Below are 25,720 nucleotides of genomic sequence, written 5' to 3' on the forward strand. Positions count from 1 at the left end.
TCGACTCGGGCGCTGGCCTCAGGGGAGCAGCGGCCTTGACGTTGGCTGCTGTAAGTCAGTGAGTAGGAGGCATCATTCGAGTTTTGTTCGCTGCCACGATTCCTCTGGGCTGCCTGGTGCTTAGGTGCTTTCTTGAAAGTATCTGAAGTGCTTTAGGTATACCACAGTGCCTAGAGCATAGGACCACCGCGAAGATGCTAATTACTAAGTTAAGGAACAAAGGCACAAAAAATTGAAGGTAAAGTCCTCTGGGAACCTCTTCCGCGCGGCATTCCCCTGGCCCATCATCGCTCTCTGTCCTTAAGTAATTCATAGTGTTTTGACAACTGCTTATTTCCTGAAATTGTCTGCACACTAGCCTAGGGCATGCTTGTATAACTCAGTTATTCTGAAAAACCGCAGTGCTTTAGTTTCCTAGGAAAATGTTCCAGGATAGTCATCGGTGCCCTCGATAAAATTTTAAGACCGCTGCCTTCTCCCCAAAGCGCTTCACACTGCCTTGCTGACTACAGGGAGAAAGCCTCCGTCAATTAGGTGTTGCGTCAGCCCCTCCCCAGACTCCACTGCCTCGTTGTAAAGGAAATCATGCACGAGTTGTAGAGAATTTTTTCACCTTGTTAAGTCTCATGTAGCACCAGCACAGAGGAACTGCGCGCACCAGACAGGATGTTTGGACCTGGTGTTTTCTTCATACTCCTCTGTCGCCTTCCTCCCTATTTCTGCGGCAGCTCCTGCAAACTACCTACCCCTTCCTTCATGCCGCTGCTTCTTGCTACTTCTCTGACAGTTGTGACTTAGCTAAGAAATTAAATACAAGCTATCAGTTTGTCTTTCCAAGGTTCTTAATGTTGTGGATACAAATAACACAAAATAAAGCAAACAGAGGTAAAGCTGCACAGGGTCCAATGCATTCCTATATTTAAGAACTAGGGAGGACCAAGAATTAGAACCAGTATTCAATGTAAAATTTAAATCTGAAGAATAAAATGTAGGCAAGTTGGATTTGGAAATAATGACCACAAAATTGAAAGTGGCCAAGTGGGTAAGATTTGATATGTCCAAAAACTAGGTTGGTGAATCAGATTTTTGTGTATAATTTAAGCAGGCAAAATGTATATCTATGAGAAAATAACATCAAGATAAAGTGAAATGGAAAACATTTGGGGAAATGTTACTGTGTTTCAGAAAGTTGATCAAGGAGGTAACTTGGCTTATTGAAATCTACTTTATAAATGTTTTCGTAATAAAAATCTACTAGTGTCTGCATACAGTTGATAAAATATTGGCCTAAAGTATGCTGGAATCAGAATAGTGGGTCATAATAATCCTCCACCAAGATGAGAAAAAATTAACTAAGGGAAATGTGAGCATTTCATATATTTCTTCAATATACTTATGAGGATTAAAGCTGCTGGGGTCTAGGAAAGAGCAAGGAGATTGGGAAACAGCTTTTCCCCTTGAAAAAAAATTTGAAGGAAACTAGAGATGTTCATTTGGCCAGAAAAACACACTTTAAAAATAGCTGACTTCAGTTTAGCTCAAAACTAGATGTTCCTGTACCTTCATTTACTTAAATTTCCCTTTTGTTCCCCAAGCTGGTAAATCAGTAATGTCATGTATTGGATAAGCTAATTTGATAAAAAGAATAGAGTGAAATGTATTTTACTGGGTAGTGTGAGCTTTGAAATTTTTAAAAATATAAATTAATTACAATATCATGTTTTATTAATTGCCTATGTCTTTAAAAGGGTTAAAATAATGTTAAGTACTACTTGAAATTTATCTTCAAAAAGTGCAAGACAGAGGTTGTATTAAAATAAAAAATAACAACAACAAATACCTGTCTTAGGAAGTATAGTCTGAGATAAAAAGCGAGTTGGTAAAATAATTTATTTGGTCAGCTCATGGGTATACAATGACAAGCATTTTTCCATCTTACTCTTGTTTTATGACTATCTAGAAGACCTCCCAGCTCCAAATTGGGATGTTTTCTCCTTGTTTGGAAGAGGAAGTATGGATGGGTGTATAAAGTTTTGGTTCCACAATAGAACAGTTTTTACTTTGTCGTTGCTGTTTTGGTGGTGCGAAAATTGTACACTTCAGTCCTGCATCAGAATTTTGGCCTCTGTCCCTGATCAAGTAAATTGCAATTGGAGGAGCTCCCTAGGCTTTTATTTGGTATGGCAGTAAATTTGGGGGTAGTGGATATTAAACCAGATTGCTTGACTTTTGGCAGTTCAAGTTGTAAATGATTTGTTGACTTTTGGGGAGGATTTCTGGAGGGGGTTTTGTGCTTGTGTCTATAGCTTTGTATAGTACATTTATTGCAGCTATTTACTGCAGAGGTACTATAGTCATTTTTATAAACAACTTTAGGAATGAAAGTCTCAATATTAATTATCAGTTGATTTTTATGTAAATTTATGTAACCTTTCCATTTGTCTTAATGCAGTAGAAATCTAGAGATAATTGTGTAGCAGCTATTGATTTTAATGTGCAGGAATAATTAACATCTAATTTCCCTTAAATTTGTTAAAATAGTTACTTAAAATTGGTCAACAAATAGCTGAGTATCAACTGTGTATCATGTGGTTATATTGTCCTTAGTTGAGAACTGTACTATAAATGACAGCTTTTCTTTTTCTTTTTCTTCCTAGCACGACATCCTAATATAAAACCATCAGAATGACACCTTCTCAGGTTACCTTTGAAATAAGAGGAACTCTTTTGCCAGGTATTGTAAAGTTTTACTTTAAAACAGTGTCTTAAGTGAACATTTTTCTTATCTGGATTATCTTAAAGATAGTGTTATTATTAGAATGGGCCTAATTTTTAGATGAAAGCATCTTTAGGTCTTGACTGATACTAGAAATGTACTCAGAGTATAATAAACTCAATAACAAACCTCCCCATATACTAAGTATCTTATCCTCTTTGTTCCTTTTTTTAATTTGTAATTTTTCCTCTTTATCACTGTTCAGCTAAGTATCTTAATCTCATGTTTTCCAAGAAAGCTGTGAATTTATTTAATTTTCCATAGGACAGAGATAATTAGGCTACGATATCAAGGAAATGAGGGGAATTTTACTAGTGCAAGAAGTTGGTAAAATATTTGGTTGCGATAACTTTGTTCTTGTGAATATCTCCTTTTTCTATTAAGGACTATGAAACAATTTTAGTATAAGATAGCGTGTCCAAACAGTATTACACCTGGGTTGTATACCTTCCTGTCTTATATACTCTGGTTATACTGGCCTTTCTTTCAGTTCTTCAAATCTGCTACATTCCTTCCTTCTTTGGGACATCTACCTAGATTTGTGCCCACCCCCAGGTTCTCCTCCTGCCCCCACCTCCAAATTCCACATTTCACTAGGTTAGAGTGCCTGTGAAATTCTCTTAGGCTTTTAGTACTATTTTTTTTTAGCACTTTTAAGAGATTTTATAGAATTATTTGAGTAATATTGTTTGTGGACAGATTACAGATTGAAAACATGACCATGTCGGGCAGCGCCTGTGGCTCAAGGAGTAGGGCGCCGGTCCCATATGCCGGAGGTGGCGGTTCAAACCCAGCCCCGGCCAAAAAATCACAAAAAAAAAAAAAAAGAAAGCATGACCATGTCTTATTTATTTTGAATTCTTGTACTTAGCACAGTATTTGGCTCAGAGCAGGAGCACAGTATATATGTGTTCAAAGAATGGAAGGTTCATGTTACTTTTTTTTTTGAGACAGAGCCTCAAGCTGTTGCCCTGGGTAGAGTGCTATGGCATCACAGCTCACAGTTACCTCCAACTCTTGGGCTTAAGCGATTCTCTTGCCTCAGCCAACCAAATAGCTGGGACTTCAGGCGCCCACCACAATGCCTGGCTGATTTTTTGGTTGCAGCTGTCATTGTTGTTTGGCGGGCCCGGGCTGGATTCGAACCCACCAGCTTAGGTGTATGTGGCTGGCGCCTTAGCCACTTGAGCCACAGGCGCCTAGTCAGTTACTTTTTTTTTTTTTTTTTTTGAGACTGAGTGTCACTCTTGTTGCCCTGAGGGTAGAGTGCTTTGGCGTCTTAGCTCATAGCAACCTCAGACTTCTGGGCTCCAGCTATCTTCTTGCCTCAGCCTCCCAAGAAGTTGAGACTACAGGCACCTGCCACAATGCCTTGCTGGTTTTTTTCTATTTTTGGTTGAGACAGAGTCTTGCTCCTGTTCAGGCTGGTCTAGAACTCTTGAGCTTAAGGGATCCTCCTGCTTCGGCCTCCCAGAGTGGTAGGATTACAAGCATGAGCCACTGCAGCCAGACTGACCTACATTACTTCTGACTTCTTTGTTTTTTTCTTTTTTTTTGTAGAGACAGAGTTTCACTTTATCGCCCTTGGTAGAGTGTCGTGGCCTCACAGCTCACAGCAACCTTCAGCTCCTGGGCTTAGGTGATTCTCTTGTCTCAGCCTCCCCAGTAGCTGGGACTACAGGTGCCCGCCACAACACCTGGCTATTTTTTTTGTTGCAGTTTTGGCCGGGGCTGGGTTTGAACCTGCCACCCTCGGCGTATGGGGTCAGCGCCCTACTCACTGAGCCACAGGCACCGCCCCTGACTTCTTTGTTAAAACATTCATTACAGCATTTGGCAGAGAGAGAGAGAGAAAGGGTGTCTAAGTTCAAATCCTTAGGTAAGGTCATCTGGTACAGCTGCTCCTGACTGGGCAGAGTTCTGCAGATTGAAGGTTGCTAATCAGCTGATGATTGGCTCCATCAGGTGCTCACCTCTGGTCTAATGTGTGTCCTCCTCTGTGGAGAGAGCACTGCAGAACTATATTGTACCCTTTTGAGTAGTTGTAGGCAGGCAGTTTAAGTTAAAAGGAGCTGCCCCTGGTCGGGAAAATAGACTGAGCACAGGATTAGCTGTAAAGGCTCAGCATGGTGAGGGGGACACTTATTCTCGGTGATTAGAGAGAAAGAAGGTAATGGTAGATGTGGATGTCCCCTCCATATGTGGGGACAAGGAGGTAGAGGGGAAGTGAGGGAATGTTGGGGGAGACTCTCCACCTCAACTCATCCATCACCTGATTTTCTCAGTGCAGGGGAGGAAGGATTCACTGTTGAAAGTGGAGACAGTGGGAAGTGCAGAGTGAGTGAAGTTAGAGGGAATAAGTAAAAAGAATATGGGGAGGTACTGTTTTCAAATTGCTTTACTTTAGCATTGGAGTCTTTATAATCTTTTATAAATGAGGGCCAATTAAAGAAAGAAATCTGTTTGTTCTAGTGAAAAGTTTCCCTTTTTTCAGAAGCCGTAATTCCAGGGAATCAGCAGGAGGAGAAATAACACTGCAGGAGGGCAGTGGTGAAATGCAGGAGCCCCTTCAGGAGGAAATCAACCACTGATTGCCCAAGTTGCATTTGGGCTTTATGTTCTTTTCAGAGTATAAAGTAGCCTGCTGTTTTGGGTGGGGATAAGAAATAACTGACTCTGTAAAAAAGTTTTAATGAGACTCTCCCTTGTGAAAGAAGTACATGTATGATGGCCCCAAATCAGTGATTTTGTGGTAATCTGTACTTTGAGAGCCAGGAGCCATAGCATATGTTATATACTTACGTATGCTAGCAAACAACATAATGATCTTGGGAATGAATATTTGTGCCTTATAGTTAGCTCAATTGTTTATCCCCCCCAAAAAACAAAACAATTACTTTTATGGATTTTTTTTTTTGCAGTTTTTGGCCAGGGCTGGATTTGAACCCGCCATCTCTGGTATATGGGGCTGGCACCCTACTCCTTGAGCCACAGGCGCCACCCTACTTTTCTGGATTGATGAATTTTTTTTTTTTTTTTTTTGAGACAGAGTCTTACTATGTCACTCTTGGTAGAGTGCTGTGGCATCACAGCTTCTAGCAACCTCAAACTTTTGGGCTTAAGTGATTCTCTTGTCTCAGCCTCCCAAGTAGCTGGGACTACATGTGCCTGACACAACACTATTTTTTTTTTTTTTTTACAACACTATTTTTTTGTTGTAGTTGTCATTGTCTAGCAGGCCCAGGCTGAGTTCGAACCCACCAGCCCCGGTGTAAATGGCCAGTACCCGAACCACTGGGCTACATGTGATGAATATTTGGACATGAAATCTTTAACTATGTTGTGTTTCACACACATGAATTTAGTGTCCTGAAAACTAAATAGTTATCACACTTGGAATGTTACAATCCAGGCTTAGAAAATGCTTCTGCAGGTGGCTTTAAGCTGGCTACAATTCTAGTCTTTTTAGAGTAAAGCCTCAAGCCCAGTTGTTCTCAGAATGTGGAGGAGTTTGCCTTGAACCAAAGTTAGCATTCAGATTCAATTCATTATATTTTTCTTTGTGAATTTTAGTTATATTAATTAAGAATGTCTTGATATATGTCAGAGACTTCTGCATGTTTATATACAAGAATTTGTAGACTTCTGCTAAATATATAAAATTTAGCAAGTAGAGATGAAAGTTTCTTTTTCGTTTTTTTCTTTTTAAGACAGTGTCTAGCTCTGTTGCCCTGGGTAGAGTACAGTGGCACCATCGCTGCTCACTTAAACTTCAAACTCTTGGGCTCAAGTAATCCTCCTGCCTTGGCCTACTGAATAGCCGGGACAACTGTCATAAGCCACCACTCCTGGCTAATTTCTTTCTTTCTTTCTATTTTGGTAGAGATGGGGTCTTGCTCTTGCTCAGGCTTGTCTAAAACTACTGGCCTCAAGTGATCTTCCTACCTTGGTCTCCCAGAGTGCTAGGATTACAGGTTTGAATCACTGCATGTGGCCGGGGTGGATATTTTATGTTGGCTTTTAAAAAGTCTTTTATTTTTTGAGACAGGATCTCTGTCACCCAAACTGGAGTGCAGTGGCACAACCGTAGCTTACTGTAGCTTGGTGTTCTTTGGCTCAAGTGATCTTCCTGCCTCAGCCTCCCAGATAGCTAGGTCTACAGGTGCATTACCACACCTGGCTGAATTTTTGTAGAGGTGAGGTGTTGCTACATTGCTCATGCTGGTCTTGAATTTGGGGCTCCAGTGATCTTCCCACCTCTGTCTCCCAAAGTGCTGGGATTATAGGTGGGAGCTAGCATGCCTGGCCAACTTTTATTTTTTATTTTATTTATTTATTTATTTTTTCTTTTTTGGCTGGGGCTGGTTTTGAACCCATCACCTCCTGTATATGAGGCCAGCGCCCTTCTCCTTTGAACCGCAGGCGCCGCCCGTGGCCAGGTTTTAAAGTCTTTTGATGAGAAGTGTTCAGAAGAAATGATAGTCGTTAGTTGTATCAGTAAGAAGTACTGTGTTTTTCACTATGTAAATTTTTGTTTTGTGGGGTTTTTAATTACTACTATCCCATTAATAGTGGTCTTGATTTTTAGATTGTTAATAGTTCCTCAAAAATATTGATTATTTCGGGTGGTGCCTATAACTCAGTCTGTAAGGCGCCGGCCCCATATACTGAGGGTGGCGGGTTCAAACCTAGCCCCAGCCAAATTGCAACAAAAAATAGCCGGGCATTGTGGCAGGCGCCTGTAGTCCCAGCTACTGGGGAGGCTGAGGCAAGAGAATCGCCTAAGCCCAGGAGTTGGAGGTTGCTATGAGCTGTGTGATGCCCCCGCACTCTACCAAGGGGCCATAAAGTATGACTCTGTTTCTACAAAAAAAAAAAAAAATTGATTATTTCTGTAGAATACTTAATATGTATTTAGTGTTTGCCTCTTTAAATGGAAACTGCCTTGAAGGTGGGTACTATAGTTTGATTATTTTGTATTCTTTGGTACTTGTTAACTGGCTTAATATGTAGTTGAATGGATGAAGAAAAGTATATTTTTATGTTTTCCCTACCTGTAAATATGCAGGTGCTAGTGTGGTAACTGGACCCAAACACGTGCCTACCAGTGAGGCTCTTCCATGTGCTAAAGGAGAGGTCAGATTCAATTGAACTCACTCATGTGACTGACTGCTCTTGCTTCTTGAAACTAAAATTTGAAGCTTTCTTTTTACTTATTTCCTGGTAACTGATCTGTTTCTTTAGGAGAAGTTTTTGCAATATGTGGAAGCTGTGATGCTTTGGGAAACTGGAGTTCTCAAAATGCTGTGGCTCTTCTTCCAGAGAATGAGATAGGCGAAAGGTAGGCATGGAAATACCAGTTACGGAGTAACTGCAATATTCAGATGGTAAATTCAGGGGCTTCTGAGATACCTTGGTGGTTTTCTTTTAGTTTTAATTTTTGTCAGAGTTGTCAAATTTGCATAGTTGAAAGAGTGAAATAGGTTTGCAAAGTTTGCGTGGAAAAAACAGTTTCCCCTGTTCCTTAATCTCTGCCACTCAATTCTTGACTGGTATTTAGGTACTTATCACCACATTTATAAATAATAGGCTATATTATTATTTTTTAACTTTTAGGCATTCTCTTTTGAGCAGTCTTCTACCTGCCACTGCACCCGGGTAATTTTTCTATTTTATTTATTTATTTTTTTTTTAGAGACAGAGTCTTACTTTGTCACCCCTGGTAGGGTGTGAGCCCACTGCACTCAGCCCTTCACTCCGTAGAGTACAGTGGCATCATTGCTCACAGCAACCTCTAGCTCTTGGGCTTAGGGGATTCTCTTGCCTCAGCCTTCCGAGTAGCTGGGACTACAGGTGCCCGCCACGATGCCTGGCTATTTTTTCTTGCAGTTTGGCCAGGGCCTATTTTGAACCCACCACCCTCGGTATATGGGGCTGGTGCCCTACTCCCTGAGCCACAGGCGCCATGCTAGTTTTTCTATTTTTAGTAGAATTGAGGTCTCGCCCTTGCTTAGGCTGCTTTCAAACTCCTGAGCTCAAACACTCCACCCGCTTGGCCTCCCAGAGTGCTAGGATTATAGGCGTGAGCCCATTGCACTCAGCTCCTCAGTATGTGTTATTTTTTTTTTAGATTGAGTTTCTCACTATGTCAACCTACCTGCCATGGCATCACAGCTCACAGCAACCTCAAACTCTTGGACTCAAGCAATTCTCTTGCCTCAGTCTTCCAAGTAGCTGGGACTACAGGCACCTGCCATAATGCCTGGCTATTTTTTTGTTTGTTTAGCAGGCCCAGGCTGGTTTCAAACCTACCAGCCCCCCATGCATGTGGCCAGCACCCTAATCACTGAGCTATGGGCACGGAGCCAGTATATATTCTTGATAAGAAATCTAATTAGTTTTTGTTTTTGCCTATATATTTTCCTGATAAGTATATGAGGTTGGAAAGTCAGGTTCATGAGCCTATCCTAGAACAAGTGCTGAATATTATGGTAGTCGCCTTTGAAGTACTTCCCTTGGGAAGTTATACACCAATGTTAACCTTGTTCATCTTTCAAAGCAATTTTGGAACTCTTTTTCTGGAATGGCCATCACTATGGTCCCCAAGGCCACGTACTTCACAGGTAACTGTAGTAATATTCAGCAATGAGGTAAGTAGCACTTTTTCCAGGGTGAGTTAGTGAACTTAATTGCCTAATCTAGTATGGTATTAAAAGGTGCAGAAAGAGTGGAACACATACTTAGATGTCTTAGCTAATGTAAAGAAGTATATCCCTAGTATCATTAAGTCTAGCTAAACTTGATATGGGTGCAGTGGACAGGGAAAAGGAAGACTTGGTGTCAGTGGCCCTTCTGCAGTTAACTGTTATTCACAGATTAGTTACTCCCTTCAAGTGGCTATTTCTTCTTTGATTGCACATCTACCCCTCTTGTCTGAACTGAAACCTTGTATCTTTCTGAACTTGTTGCTAAAAGCACCTCTACCTGCCTTAAGTCTATTTCAGCCAACTTGGTCAAAGTGATGTGAATAGAACAAGAAAACATTTCACTACCTTAAAGGACCAGCCAGTTTTACATCGATTATGTGCACTGAAGTAGAATTGATTCATGTGTAATAGATAAACAGTGTCTTACTGGGAGAAAGGAAATAGGTGACACAAGAGAATCTGTTTGCCTTTAGACAACATTCTTCTGTTTTAGAATTGTGTCTGTGTGGCATTCAGTGGACTTTACATCTAAGTCCTGTGTTCCTCTTTGGTACTCTCTCAACTCTTCCCTCACTGGCTCTCCAGGTTGGAATTTTTTTCTGCTCACAGATAACTGGAAAGTTGCAGTATTATTTCCTAATAATGCTGAAGATGCCGGTCACTTGTGATTTTATCTGGTCTCCTTGTAAGATCTTATGGTACTTTAGGAGAGGATGTGAGGGCAATTCAAAATTAGGCAGCTGTGCTAAACCACCTCACTGCCCTGCTTTCCTGGTTTTTCTTGAATATTGTCAGATTATATTCAGTTTTTACTGAGCCATTGTGGTTCATTCTTAATTTTGCTGTATTTGCTTAGAAGTAGAGTAGGAAGACTCATTGCTTTGCTGTCTCATTTCTTATTTTCATTTTAGCGTTTTTATTTAAGAGATGAGGTCTCTGTTGCCATGGTTAGAGTTTAGTGGCTCAACCATAGCTCACTTTAACCTACCTTACCCTCTTGAGTAGCTAAGACTACAGGTGTTTAACACCATAGCTAATTTTTTTTCTTTCCTTCTTTTTTTTTTTTTTTGAGACAGAGCCTCAAGCTGTTGCCCTGGGAGAGTGCCGTGGCATCACAGCTCACAGCAACCTCCAACTCCTGGGCTTAAGCAATTCTCTTGCCTCAGCCTCCCAGGTAGCTGGGACTACAGGCTCCCGCCACAACACCCAGCTACTTTTTGGTTGTAGTTGTCATTGTGGTTTGGTGGGCCAGGCTGGATTTGAACCCGCCAGCTCTGCTGTATGTGGCTGGTGCTTTAGCCGCCTGAGCCACAGGCGCCAAGCCACCATAGCTAATTTTCTTTTATTTTTTTGAGACAGAGCCTCAGGCTGTCACCCTGGGTAGAGTGCTGTGCCATCGCAGCTCACAGCAACCTCCAGCTCCTGGGCTCAAGCGATGACAAGGTCTTGCTGTGTTGTCTGGGTTGGTCTTGAACACCTGACCTCTAGTTATCTTCCTGTCTCGGCCTCCCAAGGTGCTAGGATAGATTATAGCATGAGCCAGCATGCCTGACCATTTTAGTGGTTTTTAACCAGGAGTACACATTAGAATCACTAGGGAGGATATAATAATAAAAAAAAAGACTAGATCCTATTCCTGGAGATTGAGAAATAGTGGATGAGAAGGGGCCCCAAGCACATTTTCGACTCTTACCACTAATTCTACTGGCCACATCTAACGCATCTGGGCTAGTGTCACATACTCTGGCTGTTTTCTTGAGACAGTACTGGAAATTAGCTTTGTGTGTGTGTAGCAGAGATGGCAGATTTCTACTCTGAAAATTGATACGTTCTGCCTGGAGGCCTGTGTTGAAAAGGATTCTAAGGCTTATCAGGGAGAAGTAGGGGCACGGGTGCCAGGTATTTGCTATTCTTTCTTTACAGTGGTGATTTGTAACCAGCCATGGATGTGTGAGGGCTCTGTAAAGTTTTACCAGTTTACATATGACCAGGCACCATTCCAAGTTTGTATAATTGGGAGCTTACAGAGTGGAGCAGGGCATATTATTTTATTACTACCAGATTCACATGATTGTTCAAACTAGGACCACCTGGACAGTTGGTAGTAGATACAGGCCTACCTCAGAGAGATGTGGATTTAGCTTCCCAGACCACTGCAATAAAGCAAATATTGCCATAAAGTGGGTCATGTGAACTTTTTTGTTTCCTGATGCATATTACAGTTACATAGTCTGTTGAGTTTTTTAATTAAAAAATACTTTATTGCTAAAAAATGCAAATAGCCATGTGAGCCTTCAGCGAGTTGTGGTCTTTATGCTGGTGGAGTCTTGCCTCAGTGTTGATGGTTGCTGACTGATCAGTGTGGTGGTTGCTGAAGCTTAGGGTGGCAGTGGCAGTTTTTTAAAATGAGGCAACTCTTTCCATGAAAGATTTCTCTGTAGCTTGTAATCACCAATGAAATATTGTGAGAATCACCAAAATTTGACACAGTCATGAAGTGAGCACATGCTGTTGGAAAAGTGGCACCAGAGACTTGCTCAACCCAGGGTTGCCACAGACCTTCAATTTGTAAAAAACAAAAATGCTGTATCTGCCACATATGATGAAGCGAAGTGCAATAAAACAAGGTATGCTTGTATTTTGTTAGGAACCAGGATTACATCAGGGTAGGGATAATGTCCTAGAAGGTGTCTTAGTGGGGCTAGGTGGAGAGCAGTGTTAGCTATCTGGCATCAAGGAAGAACATTTGGAGTTGCTGTTTACTCACTGAACTACTCATGCTGAAGTAATGTTTGGGTAATGGTCTATGACAGTGGTTCTCAACATAAGTGTTCATGAGAGCCACCTGGAGGCTTGTTAAAGTACAGATTTCTGGGCCCTTACCCCCAAAGTTTCTAATTCAATAGGATTGGTCTGGGCCTGGTAACTTGCATTTCTAAGAAACTTTCAGCTTATACTACGGGTTTTGGGACCACACTTTGGATATACAGTAGAGTCTCTATAAGTTGACCACCCAAGGGACTGTAACAAATTGGTCAACCTATAGAGGTGGTCAGCATAAGGATCTAGGTTACTATCTGATACATCATGTGATGCATGTCCAGGTTTATGAGAGTTAGGTCAACTTAAGGAGGTGGTCAATGTAGGGAGGTGGTCAAGTATGGAAGTTCTACTGTAATTGGTTTATGATCTGAAGCTATTATAAAAATCAGTTACAGTTAAGAATTGTGCATTCTTCACTTGGAGGCAGCTGTTGAATCAAAGTCTTAGCTTCTGTTAGCATAGTGTGATTCAGAGGAAGACATGGAGCTGAAACAAGATATAGATTGATTGCTATTGATTGCTTGGCTAGGGCAGGACAGAACAAGGGCTATCCCTCACTTGTGAGGCAAAGGCCTTGGACCCAAAACCTTTTAGCAGTCATGAAGCATCCATGGCCAAGGGGAATGTCAGGGAAGACTCTGCCTCTGCTTCCACCTTTGCACTCCTTGGATTTTATGTTTGAAATATTTCTCCTGGCTCTTTGTATGGCTAGTTCCTTCTCATCGTTTAGGTCTCAGTTCAGACATCCTTCCTCAATGAGGTCTTCCTTGAAAAAGTCTACTCTAAAACTTCTACAGTATCTCATTTGGTTATTGTCTGTCTACCCATACAGCAAAGGGAGCTCCTTGAGGACAGGACCCCTCAGGTTTATTGCTGTGTTCCTGTTGCCTGCTGCAGAATGGCCTGCAGTAAAGTTTTGTGTGGAAATGAATGAGTGGTATTGAGCAAAGATTTTATTTGAAGGATTTGGTGAATTAAGAGGTTTTTATGCCTTGTGCTTTCATGTTGATGCTATTTCTCTCAATTTTTTTTTTCTTCACAGCATGCTATGGAAAGCAACCATTGTACTCAGTAGAGGAGTATCAGTTCAGTATCGCTACTTCAAAGGGTACTTTTTAGAACCAAAGGTATGTTTTCTTTATCTAGTTTCCAATTTCTTTAGCACTTCTCCAAAAGCAACTCACTTAAGTTTGTAAACATTAAAAGTAAAATGAGTTGGGTCACATAAGGAATAGAACTCTTGATTAATAGAATTTTAGTACTAACACAAGGAAATAGCCACTTCAGAGGCAGATGATGTCTGCTGTGGAATTTAAAAAGACATAGTAAGTATGTTCTGCAATATTCTTATCATGAAATTTGTTTTACTAATAAATGTTCTCCTATAGGTGTTTATTTCCTATAACATTTGTGAACTAGTTAGTAACCAGTTGTAGACATTTTTGTTTTGTTTTTTAGTCATAATGTGAGATGAATTCATTTAGAGGGGTATATAGCCAGCTTTAAGTGAGTAATTTCTTTTTTTTAAATTATTTTGCAGCAGCTATCTCTTAGTGACTGCCTGAAATCCACAACTGAAGTGATTCCTCTTAGATTTTTCTAAAGATTGTATTGATAGGCCAGTATGTTTTCTGAAGACCTTTGGAATATCTATTAATTATAAATCTGCCTGTTCACAAAAATTCATTATTTTGGGATTGTTTTTATATTTAGGAAAGAAAGTCAGTTCCTTTTCTTTTATACTAAAAATACTTAACTTGCTGAAAGGATTCTCTTCCTTCAGATTTTTACCTTTGGCACCCTCGGGTTGCATGTGAATAAAGGTTTAGGCAGGGGTCTAGGAAAAAATGTGGATTACATCTTTTTAAAAATGCTTTTCTTTTGGAAGTCATTGAATACTCTTATAACATGTGAACAATGCAAGCAGCCACTGTTACTTCATTCTCTTAGCCACCATTATTACAAAAGAAAACTGACAAACCCACTTTAGCTGTCTTTTGCACCTATTACGTTTCTTATTACAAGAATATTTTGTAATACTCAGTGATTAAACTTAAAATACATTATGGTGGATCAGTGTGTTGGCTTTTCTTGACAATGGTCTCACTTTAACATCTTTAAAGAGCATCTATCATTTATCTGGCATAGAAATTATGTATCATGACAGACTTTTTCGATATAAATTGAACTAGTATTTGTAGATATGTAGGTCATAGCCTGTGACAGTGGAAGCTTATTTGAGTATCCTGGTATATGAAATTTAGCTTTGTGATGTGAAATCAACTAAATTTTACTTAACAAGGGGAGTTTGGACTAAGAAAGATCATAATGAGTCCTTTGGGCCTAGTTTCCTAAATTAAGACTATTGTCAACCCAGGTCAAATTGAGCCAACCTATAGTATTTTTCCTCTTCAGTGAAAATGTTAACCAAAAGCAGAAAATCAGCCTAAAATGCCTTTTGAAAGCAAGAAGTCCGCTTAGCAGTAAAAAACAAGTTTTTTCCCTTGTAATACTTGCAAAAGTTTACAGTATATGTTGGTGAGTGTGTTTCTTTAAGTAGGTGCTCTGTATCGTGTACACATGTACCGTGTGATGCAGGGGCTGCCATGGTAAGTATGTTTTTCATGGACTAGAGTAAATAGCTACATAAAATCCCATGCGTATGGCTACAGTTTTTTTTTTTTTCCCACATGCCAGCTTAAAGTAAAACTTCTTTTAAAAATTGGTGGCGCTTTTTAAATGAAACATTTTTAATACAAATAATCTTGAAACTTTGTTTCAGTTGTGCATTGTCAAATGATAGAAGTAATGTACAAAGGATCTTAAATTGTAAAATGATGTAAATTGTTGGAATATATGTGTTATGAATATAAAGAATGATAGGAAACCAAAGTACCTGTGAAAGCATTTAAAAGCTGAAATGGGAGATAAAGATTAATTTTACTGGGTCAACAGTTTTAGGAGGTTATATACCCAGGCAGTTTTACCTAAGCTAAAAGTCTCGTGATATTTGGACAGTCCACCTGACCTTTAGGCTTCAGTTTCCTCGTTCTATAGTTTTTTTTTGTTGTTGTTGTTTGTTTTGCAGTTTTTGGCCGGGGCTGGGTTTGAACCCGCCACCTCCAGCATATGGGGCCAGTGTCCTACTCCTTTGAGCCACAGGCCCCGCCCAGTTTCCTCGCCTATAAAATGAAGACTTTGAACTCTAGATTTCTTAGATCTCTTTCATTGCTAAAATTTTATTAAATAAATAAATAAAATTTTACCATTCACATTTTTCTCTTCCATACTTTGCTTTTTTGGGCATATTCCTTTTAGTTTAGATATTAAGAATTCCAAAATCCCTTTTCTTCAATTTTTCACAGCTCTATGTTTTCATACACTTTGTAAATTATAAGATGTGTCAAATTTTTAAATATTTTTACAGATGGGGCGGCGCCTGTGGCTCAGTGAGTAGGGCGCCAGCCCCATATGCCAAGGGTGGCGGGTTCAAACCCAGCCCCGGCCAAACTGCAACAACAAAAAAAAATAGCTGGGCGTTGTGGCGGGCGCCTGTAGTCCCAGCTGCTCGGGAGGCTGAGGCAAGAGAATCGTGGAAGCCCAAGAGTTAGAGGTTGCTGTGAGCTGTGTGACGCCACGGCACTCTACCCGAGGGCGGTACAGTGAGACTCTTGTCTCTACAAAAAAAAAAAATATATTTTTACAGATGACTAAGCAAAATATTATTTAAATGTAGCACATAAAAGTATTATTGATATGAAACATTGATATATGTCTGCAGCAAGTATATTGATTTCATATCTTCACTGAAGATCCTTTTGGAATTAACATGCAATTTAAACTTTTTTCCCCCCATGTTTATCCCTCTTTGCTGGTAGCTAGAAATAGGGATATTTCCTCATAATGAAATGTTAGCCAATTTTTAATTATACCTGTAATATTTTTCCTTCACTTTTGTGAAATTAGGTTTTTATTTTTCAGTAACATATTGGTGTTTCTGTTATAGGTGCTAATACTCATTATTAGGTCATTACAGATTCTCTTGTTCTGATTTTAATCTCCATTGATTTTTGTTTAAATCCTTTGGCTAAAGAATCAATCATCTGTGATAGACATATAATCGTTGGTTTTCAGAATAGCCTAGGTTGTCATTTTGTGTACGGTGATTTCTTAGTATAGAAAAATTCTCAGGATGCTAACTACACCCAGCAGTTAACTTGAGATTTGAACTTTTAGAGATGTCTGTTGACCTAGTTTACTTTGCTTTACGTATGCCTAGGTGACCATTTGTCTTATTGGGTCTTACTAAAAATAGTAATTTTTAAATAACTACGGTGGGTATGGCCTTTGTATGGCATTGCAGAAAAAATTCCTCAGATCCCTTTTACACAGAGGCTATTTTCAAAATTGTGGAAAGAAAACAATCAGTAAAAATGTTAAAAGTTTGTAATATGTTTAAGCAGTAATGTTACATGACTGATAATTTTGCTTGGTGGTTTCTTAAAAACAAAACTCCACCTTACATGTTGGGTAGCCTTCTATTTTTATTTCTCTCAGTACTTGATGTAGCTGAGTGATGTCAATAATTGTTTAAGACAGCAATCATTAAATTTTTTTTCTTGTGGAAATATTGATTCTTAAAATATTTTTGTTAATATGCATGCTTGAAAACATTTCTGTAATCATCTGATTCTGTATATGCTAACATAGCAAATTACCAATACTGTTAATGAAATATTATCTTGGACTGATACTGTTACTCTTTTCTCCAAAGATCCACCTTCTACTTTACTCCAAAAAGCTTAAAATTGCGGCAGCCTTTTGCAGAATGGAACTGTTCTTTTTCTAAGATCTTGAAGAATGAATTTTGACAGTTAGTATATTAGAAAAGATTGTGTGTTTTGGAGTCATCACTGACACTTTGAATTTCCTAATGCTATGGTCTTAATTTTTTTTTCAAACAATTTATGTAAAGCTAAGGTTTAAAATTACCTTCTAAAGTTTCATAAATAGTCATAACAATTTTTGAAATACAATTTATTTTAAAGCTATGTTCTTTCTTTCTAACTTATAACACTTTATATATCAGCCAACATGGACTTGTAATGTGAATGTCAATAAACACAAGACATCTGTAGAACTGTCCCTGTGGACTACTGCTCAAATACGTTATTCAGGTCCAGATTGTTTTATGCTGTGTAGAGTGGGTTTGTTACTAAAGTAGCTAAGAGTAGAGATGTTAAAATTGCTACTACAAGGGCTAAGTGTGGTGGCTCACACCTGTAATCCTAGTCCTTTGGGAGACTAAGGCAGGAGGATCTTCAGAGGTCAGGAGGTTGAGGTTGCAGTGAGCTATGATGATGATACTGCACTCTGACCTGAGTAACACAGTGAGACCCTGTCTCTAAACGAAACGAAACAAAACAAAGCAAAACAAATTGCTACTAAAATATATTCCCTATCACATTCAATCCACAGGACTATTCTTAGACACTTTGTGAAGTTTTCCCTGACGTGTGAATTAGAACAAAATAAACCTCCTTTGCTTTACCCACTTTTTGTCCCTGTTGACATTTAATCTTATTTTCATGCCACCCCTTTCAACCTACCTTTGATTAGTAACTTTTGTAAGGATATAGGTTCACACCATCTTTGTAGAGGTTTCTTTTAGTGGTAGTAGAGTGGGGAGGACATTCAGGGAACGTGGATGTGGTGAAAGAAAGTCATAGGCTAGTTCTTTCTGACTTCTTACCATTGCTAAGAAGTATTATTCTTATTTTTAATGTGTACGTTTGCATCTTTTGAAGATTAGGAAGCTTGATGGTTAAACAACAAACTTTAAAAATCTGTCAGGAAAATGTTGTAGTAAAAAACATGGCATAGTAGGACAAATTAAATGTATCTTCTTTTTAGTGGAATGGATGTGAAATTCACCATATTCTTTTTTTTTTTTTTTTTTTTGTGGTTTTTGGCCAGGGCTGGGTTTGAACCCGCCACGTCCGGCATATGGGACCGGCGCCCTACTCCTTGAGCCACAGGTGCCACCCGAAATTCACCATATTCTAATATGAGCAGTTTCATGTTACATTTCTTTCTTTCTTTTATTTTGGGACAGTCTCACTTTGTCACCTTTGGTAGAGTACTGTAACATCATAGCTCACAGCAACCTCAAACTCTTGGGCTGAAGTGATTCTCTCGTTTCAGCCTCCTGACTAGCTGGGACTACAAGCACCCACCACAACGCCTGGCTATTTTTAGAGAAAAGGTCTCTGGCTCAGGTTGGTCTGAAACCTGTGAGCTCAGGCAATCCTCCCACCTTGGCCTCCTGAGTGGTGGGATTACAGGCATGAGCCACTGGGCCCAGCCCTTTGCTACATTTCTTTTAGAAAGTTTTTCCCAGTCTATGTAGTGAACCCTTACAGCAAGGAGGTAGTCAGCTTGAGAGAAAGTATTTTATTTAATACCTCAGGATTAATGATTTGAATGAATATCTAATGCTTTTTAATTTTTAAATTTCAAGTTTGCAAATTAAAAAAAGAATTTTAACTGGCTATTTTAAGGGACAGAATTAGCTCTTGTGTATTATTAGTTAATCTTGTAATTAATTTGTTCCATATTTGTTATTGTTTGGTATATTTATTATAATCAGTGTTAAAATTCTGTGAAAAGTTTGGGGGAGTATTTAGTGCCATCTGAAGATACACATCTTACCGAGAGAAGCTGTTATTTTCCAGGCTTTTTAGGAATATATATGCCTAGAAGTGGGCTTAATGATTATATATGAAAATGTTGATAATTATCCCTAAATGGTGTGATAATGGTGATTTTTATATTTTCTTTTTGCTTCTCTGTATTTAATTAAATTTCTTTAGAGATCATGTTAAAAAGGAAAATAATTTATTTTTTGTTTTTTTTTTTATTAAATCATAACTGTATACATTGATATGATCATGGGGCATCATACACTCGCTTCATAAACCATTTGACACATTTTTATCACAGTGGTTAACATAGCCTTTCTGGCGTTATCTCAGTTACTGTGCCAAAACATTTACATTCTACATTTACCAAGTTTCGCAAATACCCCTGTAAGATGCACCACAGGTGTGATCCCACCGATCCCCCTCCCTCTACCCACCCCCAAAAAGGAAAATAATTAAGGTACCGTATAACCTTACAGTTTGAAAATTTGCTTCTAAAATGTGTTTTTTGTTTTTTGTTTTTTTGAGACAGAGTCTCGCTTTGTTACCCTCAGTAGAGGGCTGTGACATCATAGCTCACAGCTACCTCGAACTTTTAGGTTCAAGTGATTCTTTTGCTTCAGCCTCCTGAGTAGCTGGGACTACAGGTGCCCACCACAATGCCTGGCTGTTTTTAGAGATGAGGTCTCTCTCTGGCTCAGGCTGGTCTCCGACCTGTGAGATCAGGCAATCCACCCACCTTGGCCTCCCAGAGTCCTAGGGTTACAGGTGTGAGCCACAACACCTGGAAAATTGTGTATTTAAGAGTTTTATTTTGGTATGTAATTTTAATTAGTGATTTTTTTAATGATTAAAGGAAAATTAGGACACTTTTAAACTTCAGTCTTTTAGATATACCAGGGAATCTTTGGTATTTCATTGCTTAAAAGTTGCTGTATGTTATCAGCAGCACATAGAGGCTTTGTTTTGTTTTGTTTTGAGTAAGGGAACTTGATAACAGAAGACAATACGAGGAATTGTCACTCAATGAGTTCATAAGCTATAAGGCATAAGAATGAAACTGGTTGTTAGTTTCCTTTTTATCACAGTTGTTCTTCAAATTACCCATCCATATGTTCTTTCTTTTAGGGTTTTCTGTATTATTCTTTAGCAACACTGGTTACAATAATATGAGAAATCTGATATTCTTTTTTCCATTTATTATTCTTAAATAAAGTAATAACTTTATTATACCTGTTAGCTCCTTGATAATTGAACTTAAAGTACTTGTTCCTGCACTTTCTGCTATTGTAGACTCATATAATTTTTTTTCCAACCACTTGGAGACTTATTAAATAAAGCAGGAGGTGGATGCTTTTTTTGAGGACCGCCTCCTTGACTGCTGACACACCAAACAAAGCATATTTGGTGTTAAACTTAGGACAGAGTATCAGTTAAAAATTTAGATTTCTTTGAAAAACATTGAGTATTATGGGCAGATTTAAGAATGGGTTTAAAACAGTTCTGTGTGCCAGCTCATCTCATTTTTCTTTGTTTACTGCCTTACTTTCATTTTCTTCCAGCATTTCATCATGTTTTGTGACCTGGTACATTACTGATTTTTGGCATATGATATTGATAATTACCAAGATGAATCTCTTGGTCTCATATTTAGTATAAGACTTAGGCCACAAACATCTAATGGAGTCATGGGTAGAAAATAAGATATAAGAAATTATTGCAGACATTTAACTTTTAAATTGCAGACTATCGGTGGTCCATGTCAAGTCATAGTTCACAAGTGGGAGACTCATCTACAACCACGATCAATAACCCCTTTAGGTATGGGCATTAACTGCATCTGTTTGAGGCATATGCATAAAGTTACTAATACGCTGCACAGTGGCTTAGTGGGATTGAATAAATTTTTATTCTAAAGTTTAAAGTCAATGCATTGTCAGTACTACAGATTTCACCGAGCATTTCATGGATCTTACTTTCAAAACTAAACAGTTTTTAATTGCCTTTTTTATAAACTTTATTAGAAATGCTTGCCTAGTTATTTTTATTTTCTTGGATTTAGAGTAATTTAATTTGTTTCATATGGGGTGATTAGAAAGCTTATGAGATACCATTCTTCTTGATTCAACATCCATGGCTCTATCTGACTACTTGCTCAGGCTTAGAGAACATTTGAGGAGAGGATTAATCTAAACCAAAGGCTCTTACATTTTTAACTTTGAACAGTAGAGTAATGTGATAAGTTATTTATTTTTAACTAGTAAATACTTGAATAAATTTGTATGAATAAATTCAGATTTCTTTGTTGTGATAGATATATATTTAATTTATTTAAATTTCCTGCTGGCTAGGCTAAAATTGATACTTAGGGAGTTTTTATTTTATGTTTTAAAAATTACTCAGTTTTCTTATGCCTGTGGCATTTCTCTTCGTACAAGTATTTTCTAATTTTCCAAATTGAAAATAGAATTTGAAGTTCATTCTACTTTATTCTTCTGTAAATTGACTCTTTGCTTAGTTTTTAGGTAAAATTAAAATGTAAAGGTAATAACTGGCTTGCTGGTTTACTAGCTTAAATTAGAGAGCAGTGAAAGTTTTTTTTTTTTTTTTGAAAGTTTCTTCTTTAGCCTGTAGCAAAGACACATCTTGTGTAAACAGATAACCTCATTCCATCCTCTTTATTGGATTTTCTTTTTATATGTTTTTAATAGTTTTTTTGGTAGAGTATTTACGATTTTTATGATAGGATACTTAAAATTTTAATAGTCCCATACTGAGGTTGGAATTTAACTAGTTATTAAACATTTAAGAAACAAAGTTGTATTTAAAAGCATCTTGTAGTTAAATATATTTTCTTACTGTGATAAGTTAGATGATTTTGTTTTTTAAGAATGAAATTTATTTTATGCTTTTGAGAAATATAACTTTTGAACTTAAGCTGTATGAAATCTACCAGAATCTTTATTAGGAACCATCAAATTTATTTAGACAAATATTTGAAATTTATGTTTAAATTAAACTGAAATTAGACTGGGAGAATAATTAGTATTTTGCTCAGAGAGGCAGAGCTTTACAGCTTTTCTCCTTTAGTTGAAGTTTCTGTTAGGAGAAGGGAATGTGCTAGCGTTTACTCTTTTTTTGTGAGTTTCTCACAGCTCTGTATATAAAGGTAAGTTTACACTGTTTGTAAAGCTTTTAGCTGGGTGTAGAGAATAATGGGGATTTGAGGAGACTTATGTTTTAGACAAGTTTAGAATGTGCACTACATAAGAATAAGCATTTTAATTGTGCCAAGACCTTTGGTTTGAAAAATCGGCAAGGAGTTATTATTGTCCAGCAACCTGTAAGTCTTGTATATCGATGAGTGTAGAAGTTCATCCCAGTGCCTCTAGAGCACTTCTCTGAGGAGTTTTCTTTCTTCTTATGATATGAATAACCACCAAAGTATGTAAGAACTATTACTATTTGCTAGCCTCCTTTAAAGGGGAATTCTTTATTGAGGGCTACAATAAATATGCTTATTCACTTTGGGCTGCTTTTTAAGTTATAGATTTAATATTTTAAACCTTAAGATGATTAATTTCTCAGTTTTTCATTTTGTACACTTCATGAATTTTAATTAGGTTTTCTATTTTCCTTAAATTCTAGAAAATGAAATTACAATTGACGATGGACAATTTGGAATCCACAGTAAGTGATACTAAGTTTTTTAAATGTTTGCTGGTGTGATTAAGATGGTACTTTCTATTTCATTGAAAATAGGGAAGGAGAACATACAGTCACGTGCTACTTAACCATGCGTTTATCAAAGACTACGAATATACAACAGTTGTCCCATAAGATTGTAAGGGAACCAAAATTCCCATCCACTAGTGATGTAGCTGTTGTGCAGTGCATTACCTTTTCTGTGTTTAAATATGGTGATGTACACAGATACCACTGTGTTATACTTGCCTGCAATATTCAGTGCAGTAACATGCTGTACAGGGTTGTAGTCTAGGAGCAGTAGGCATACCATGTAGGTTTGTTAGTTCACGTGTGATGTTTCTGCAACAGTGAAATCCCCCAATGATGCATTTCTCAGAATATATCTTGGTTGTTAAGCGATGCATAACTGTAGTCATGATATGAAAATAGAGAGTAGATCCAAGAAACAATACATTTGGTTAAATAATAATTAGTTTCCAATATAATTTTTAAAATTTTATCCTTAATTTTTAGTTGACTGGTGATTTCAAGCATATGACTTTACATACTTAAAAGTAGATAGTATATTTAACTATTAATATATCATCTCTTTTTAACTCTATATTTGAAATTTATAACTCTAAACATCTAAAGTAGGGGTGTCCATGGCCGCATGCTGATTTTGTGAGGACTTTTTTGCTTTTCTCTGATGCCGAATATCATGAAAAGTATGTACAGACTTTTTCTTTTTGCTAATTAGCTCTCACTAATTTTTTTTTTTTTTTTTTGGTAGAGACAGAGTCTCACTGTACCGCCCTTGGGTAGAGTGCCATGGCATCACATGGCTCACAGCAACCTCTAACTCTTGGGCTTATGCGATTCTCTTGCCTCAGCCTCCCAAGCAGCTGGGACTACGGGCGCCCGCCACAACGCCCGGCTATTTTTTTTGTTGCAGTTTGGCCGGGGCTGGGTTTGAACCCGCCACCCTCGGCATATGGGGCCGGCGCCCTACTCACTGAGCCACAGGTGCCGCCCCCTAGCTCTCACTAATGTTTTTATACTTAATGAAACAACTCTTCTAACGTGTAGCAGAGAATTAAAAAAGGTTGGACACCCCTGATAAGATGTGAAACATTACTCTTAGGCAAGTGTGTGTTTATAGTACAATTCATTACAATGCATTTACAGTAAAATCCAGATTAACCGAAATGTTCTAGTAATTCTGAGTCTTTAAAGATTACTTTGTAATAAGTAGAAAATGCTTTAACTTCTAAATATGTTGTGTTATATTTGTATGCTTTTCTGCTTTAGTAAATACTACAGCCTCATAACGCAAATTTTCTTCTGTGACTAGACTTTTTATGTTACATCTGGCTTGTCATGGTAAACTGCAGTCTCATTTTAGATACTATGTAGGAGTTTCAGGGCTGGGCACGGTGGCTCACATCTATAATCCTAGCCCTCAGGGAGGCTGAGACAGGTGGGTCACCTGAGCTCAGGAGCTCAAGACCAGCCTGAGCAAGATCAAGACTCCAAGACCCTGTCTCTAAAAATGAAATAAAAATATAAGATACTATATAGGAGTCAAAAGGTAGAAAGAGTGTGAGCAGAATGTGTGCCTGCACTGACTTTGACTCAGATATAAGTTGCTGATGACCAGCTTGCTTTCCTGTTAAGCACCAGAAACAACAGGACCAGAATGTTTCGGGTGTGGTTTTGCTATGTGTTTGTGTTTACGTGCATTAGAAACGTGCGTGCTCTGCCAGTCTTTGGATAGGAATGTAACTTTTTTGCCTTGATTTTGTTTGGGATTGTTTATATTACATCAGAAGATTGTCTAAAATATTTGAATATCTTTAGTGGTAAGTATTTTAGAGTCTTATCCTCTTTATTATTTATAAAAGATAATATTTATGCTGCATGTTTTAAAGAGTTTTCTTTGTGGAGGAGTAGTTATCTCCCTTTTTTAGTTGTATCACATGGCATTATGTCCTCTATTAGGTATTAATTACTGTTTATGGTTGGAAAGCATTTGTTGTCTGAAGTTCAGCTTTAGTTCACTTTTCCAGATGGAAAGCAATTTCTTCAACTTTGTCTTTTTCTGAAAACAATGCTTAACATTTGGCAAGTTGTAAACAATCTTAAGTTATACTAAGAAGAGAAGTTTCTTGATGTCCATCGACAGCTTCTCTGGTATTTATGAAAGTTTTATTACCTATGTAAGTAGGCAACTTAAAGTTAATGCTAACCCAGTATCATCAACATCATGCTATTTATTTATGACAGAATATGTAAATATGAGAATACAGAAGTTAGATGCTCTCCTGAAACAGATTTGTATTATTTTAATCATGAATTCAATGTGAGTATTTTAATTCATTTGAGTTGCTAAAGCCCAGCTAATTGTTAATAGATATTTAGCTTCCCCCCCATACTTCATGTAAAAGTTCTTTTTCAGTGACAAATTTAAAATTACCTGTATTTATGCTTTGGGGAGAAAAGTAGCAGTATTATACCTGGTATAACTTCAATGTATTAAAATGTGAATATGAACTTGTCAGTATGCATTAGTACTTAATGGTTGTTTCAAAAATTATGAGTAATAATTACTGTTCTTCATATTTGCTCTGTCAGATGGTGTTGAAACTCTGGATTCTGGATGGCTGACATGTCAGACTGAAATAAGATTACGCTTGCATTATTCTGAAAAACCTCCTGTGTCAATAACAAAGAAAAAATTTAAAAAATCTAGATTTAGGTATGACCATGTATATTTGTTATTAGGGCTTTTATGTTTCCTAACGCTATAGATTTAATACCCATTTGATTTCATATTTTAAGTGAATAAACTAAGAATAAAGCACACTTATAGATGTTACCTGTAGTAATAACTGTAGGGTTTTGTAGGAGTGGACTGCTTTCCCCCCTCAGATTGCTACTGTTACACATACTTGTGTTAGTCTTAATCTCTAAATTAAGAGATTTGTGTTTTTATAGTTTCTATCATTTAAAGTTTCCTAATAAGC

At 37.9% G+C, this 25,720-nt stretch overlaps 1 protein-coding gene across 2 annotated transcripts in view; it reads left to right on the forward strand.

Annotated features, from left to right (window-relative positions):
- The window catches only part of GPCPD1 (glycerophosphocholine phosphodiesterase 1), a 65,823-nt gene that overhangs the window by 325 nt on the left and 39,778 nt on the right, over positions 1 to 25,720 (forward strand). Inside the window, exons 2-7 of one of the 2 annotated variants that reach the window (XM_053573947.1) lie at positions 2,658 to 2,734; positions 8,021 to 8,117; positions 13,349 to 13,433; positions 20,753 to 20,828; positions 22,656 to 22,697; positions 25,329 to 25,452. In XM_053573947.1, the coding sequence (XP_053429922.1) occupies positions 2,686 to 2,734; positions 8,021 to 8,117; positions 13,349 to 13,433; positions 20,753 to 20,828; positions 22,656 to 22,697; positions 25,329 to 25,452 (473 nt within the window). In that variant the 5' untranslated portion in view covers positions 2,658 to 2,685. The remainder of the gene's footprint in view (positions 1 to 2,657; positions 2,735 to 8,020; positions 8,118 to 13,348; positions 13,434 to 20,752; positions 20,829 to 22,655; positions 22,698 to 25,328; positions 25,453 to 25,720) is intronic. The other variant, XM_053573948.1, reaches the window with a different exon arrangement.

Source organism: Nycticebus coucang, chromosome 21, assembly GCF_027406575.1.
Source record: "Nycticebus coucang isolate mNycCou1 chromosome 21, mNycCou1.pri, whole genome shotgun sequence".
Classification (NCBI taxonomy): Eukaryota; Metazoa; Chordata; class Mammalia; order Primates; family Lorisidae; genus Nycticebus; species Nycticebus coucang.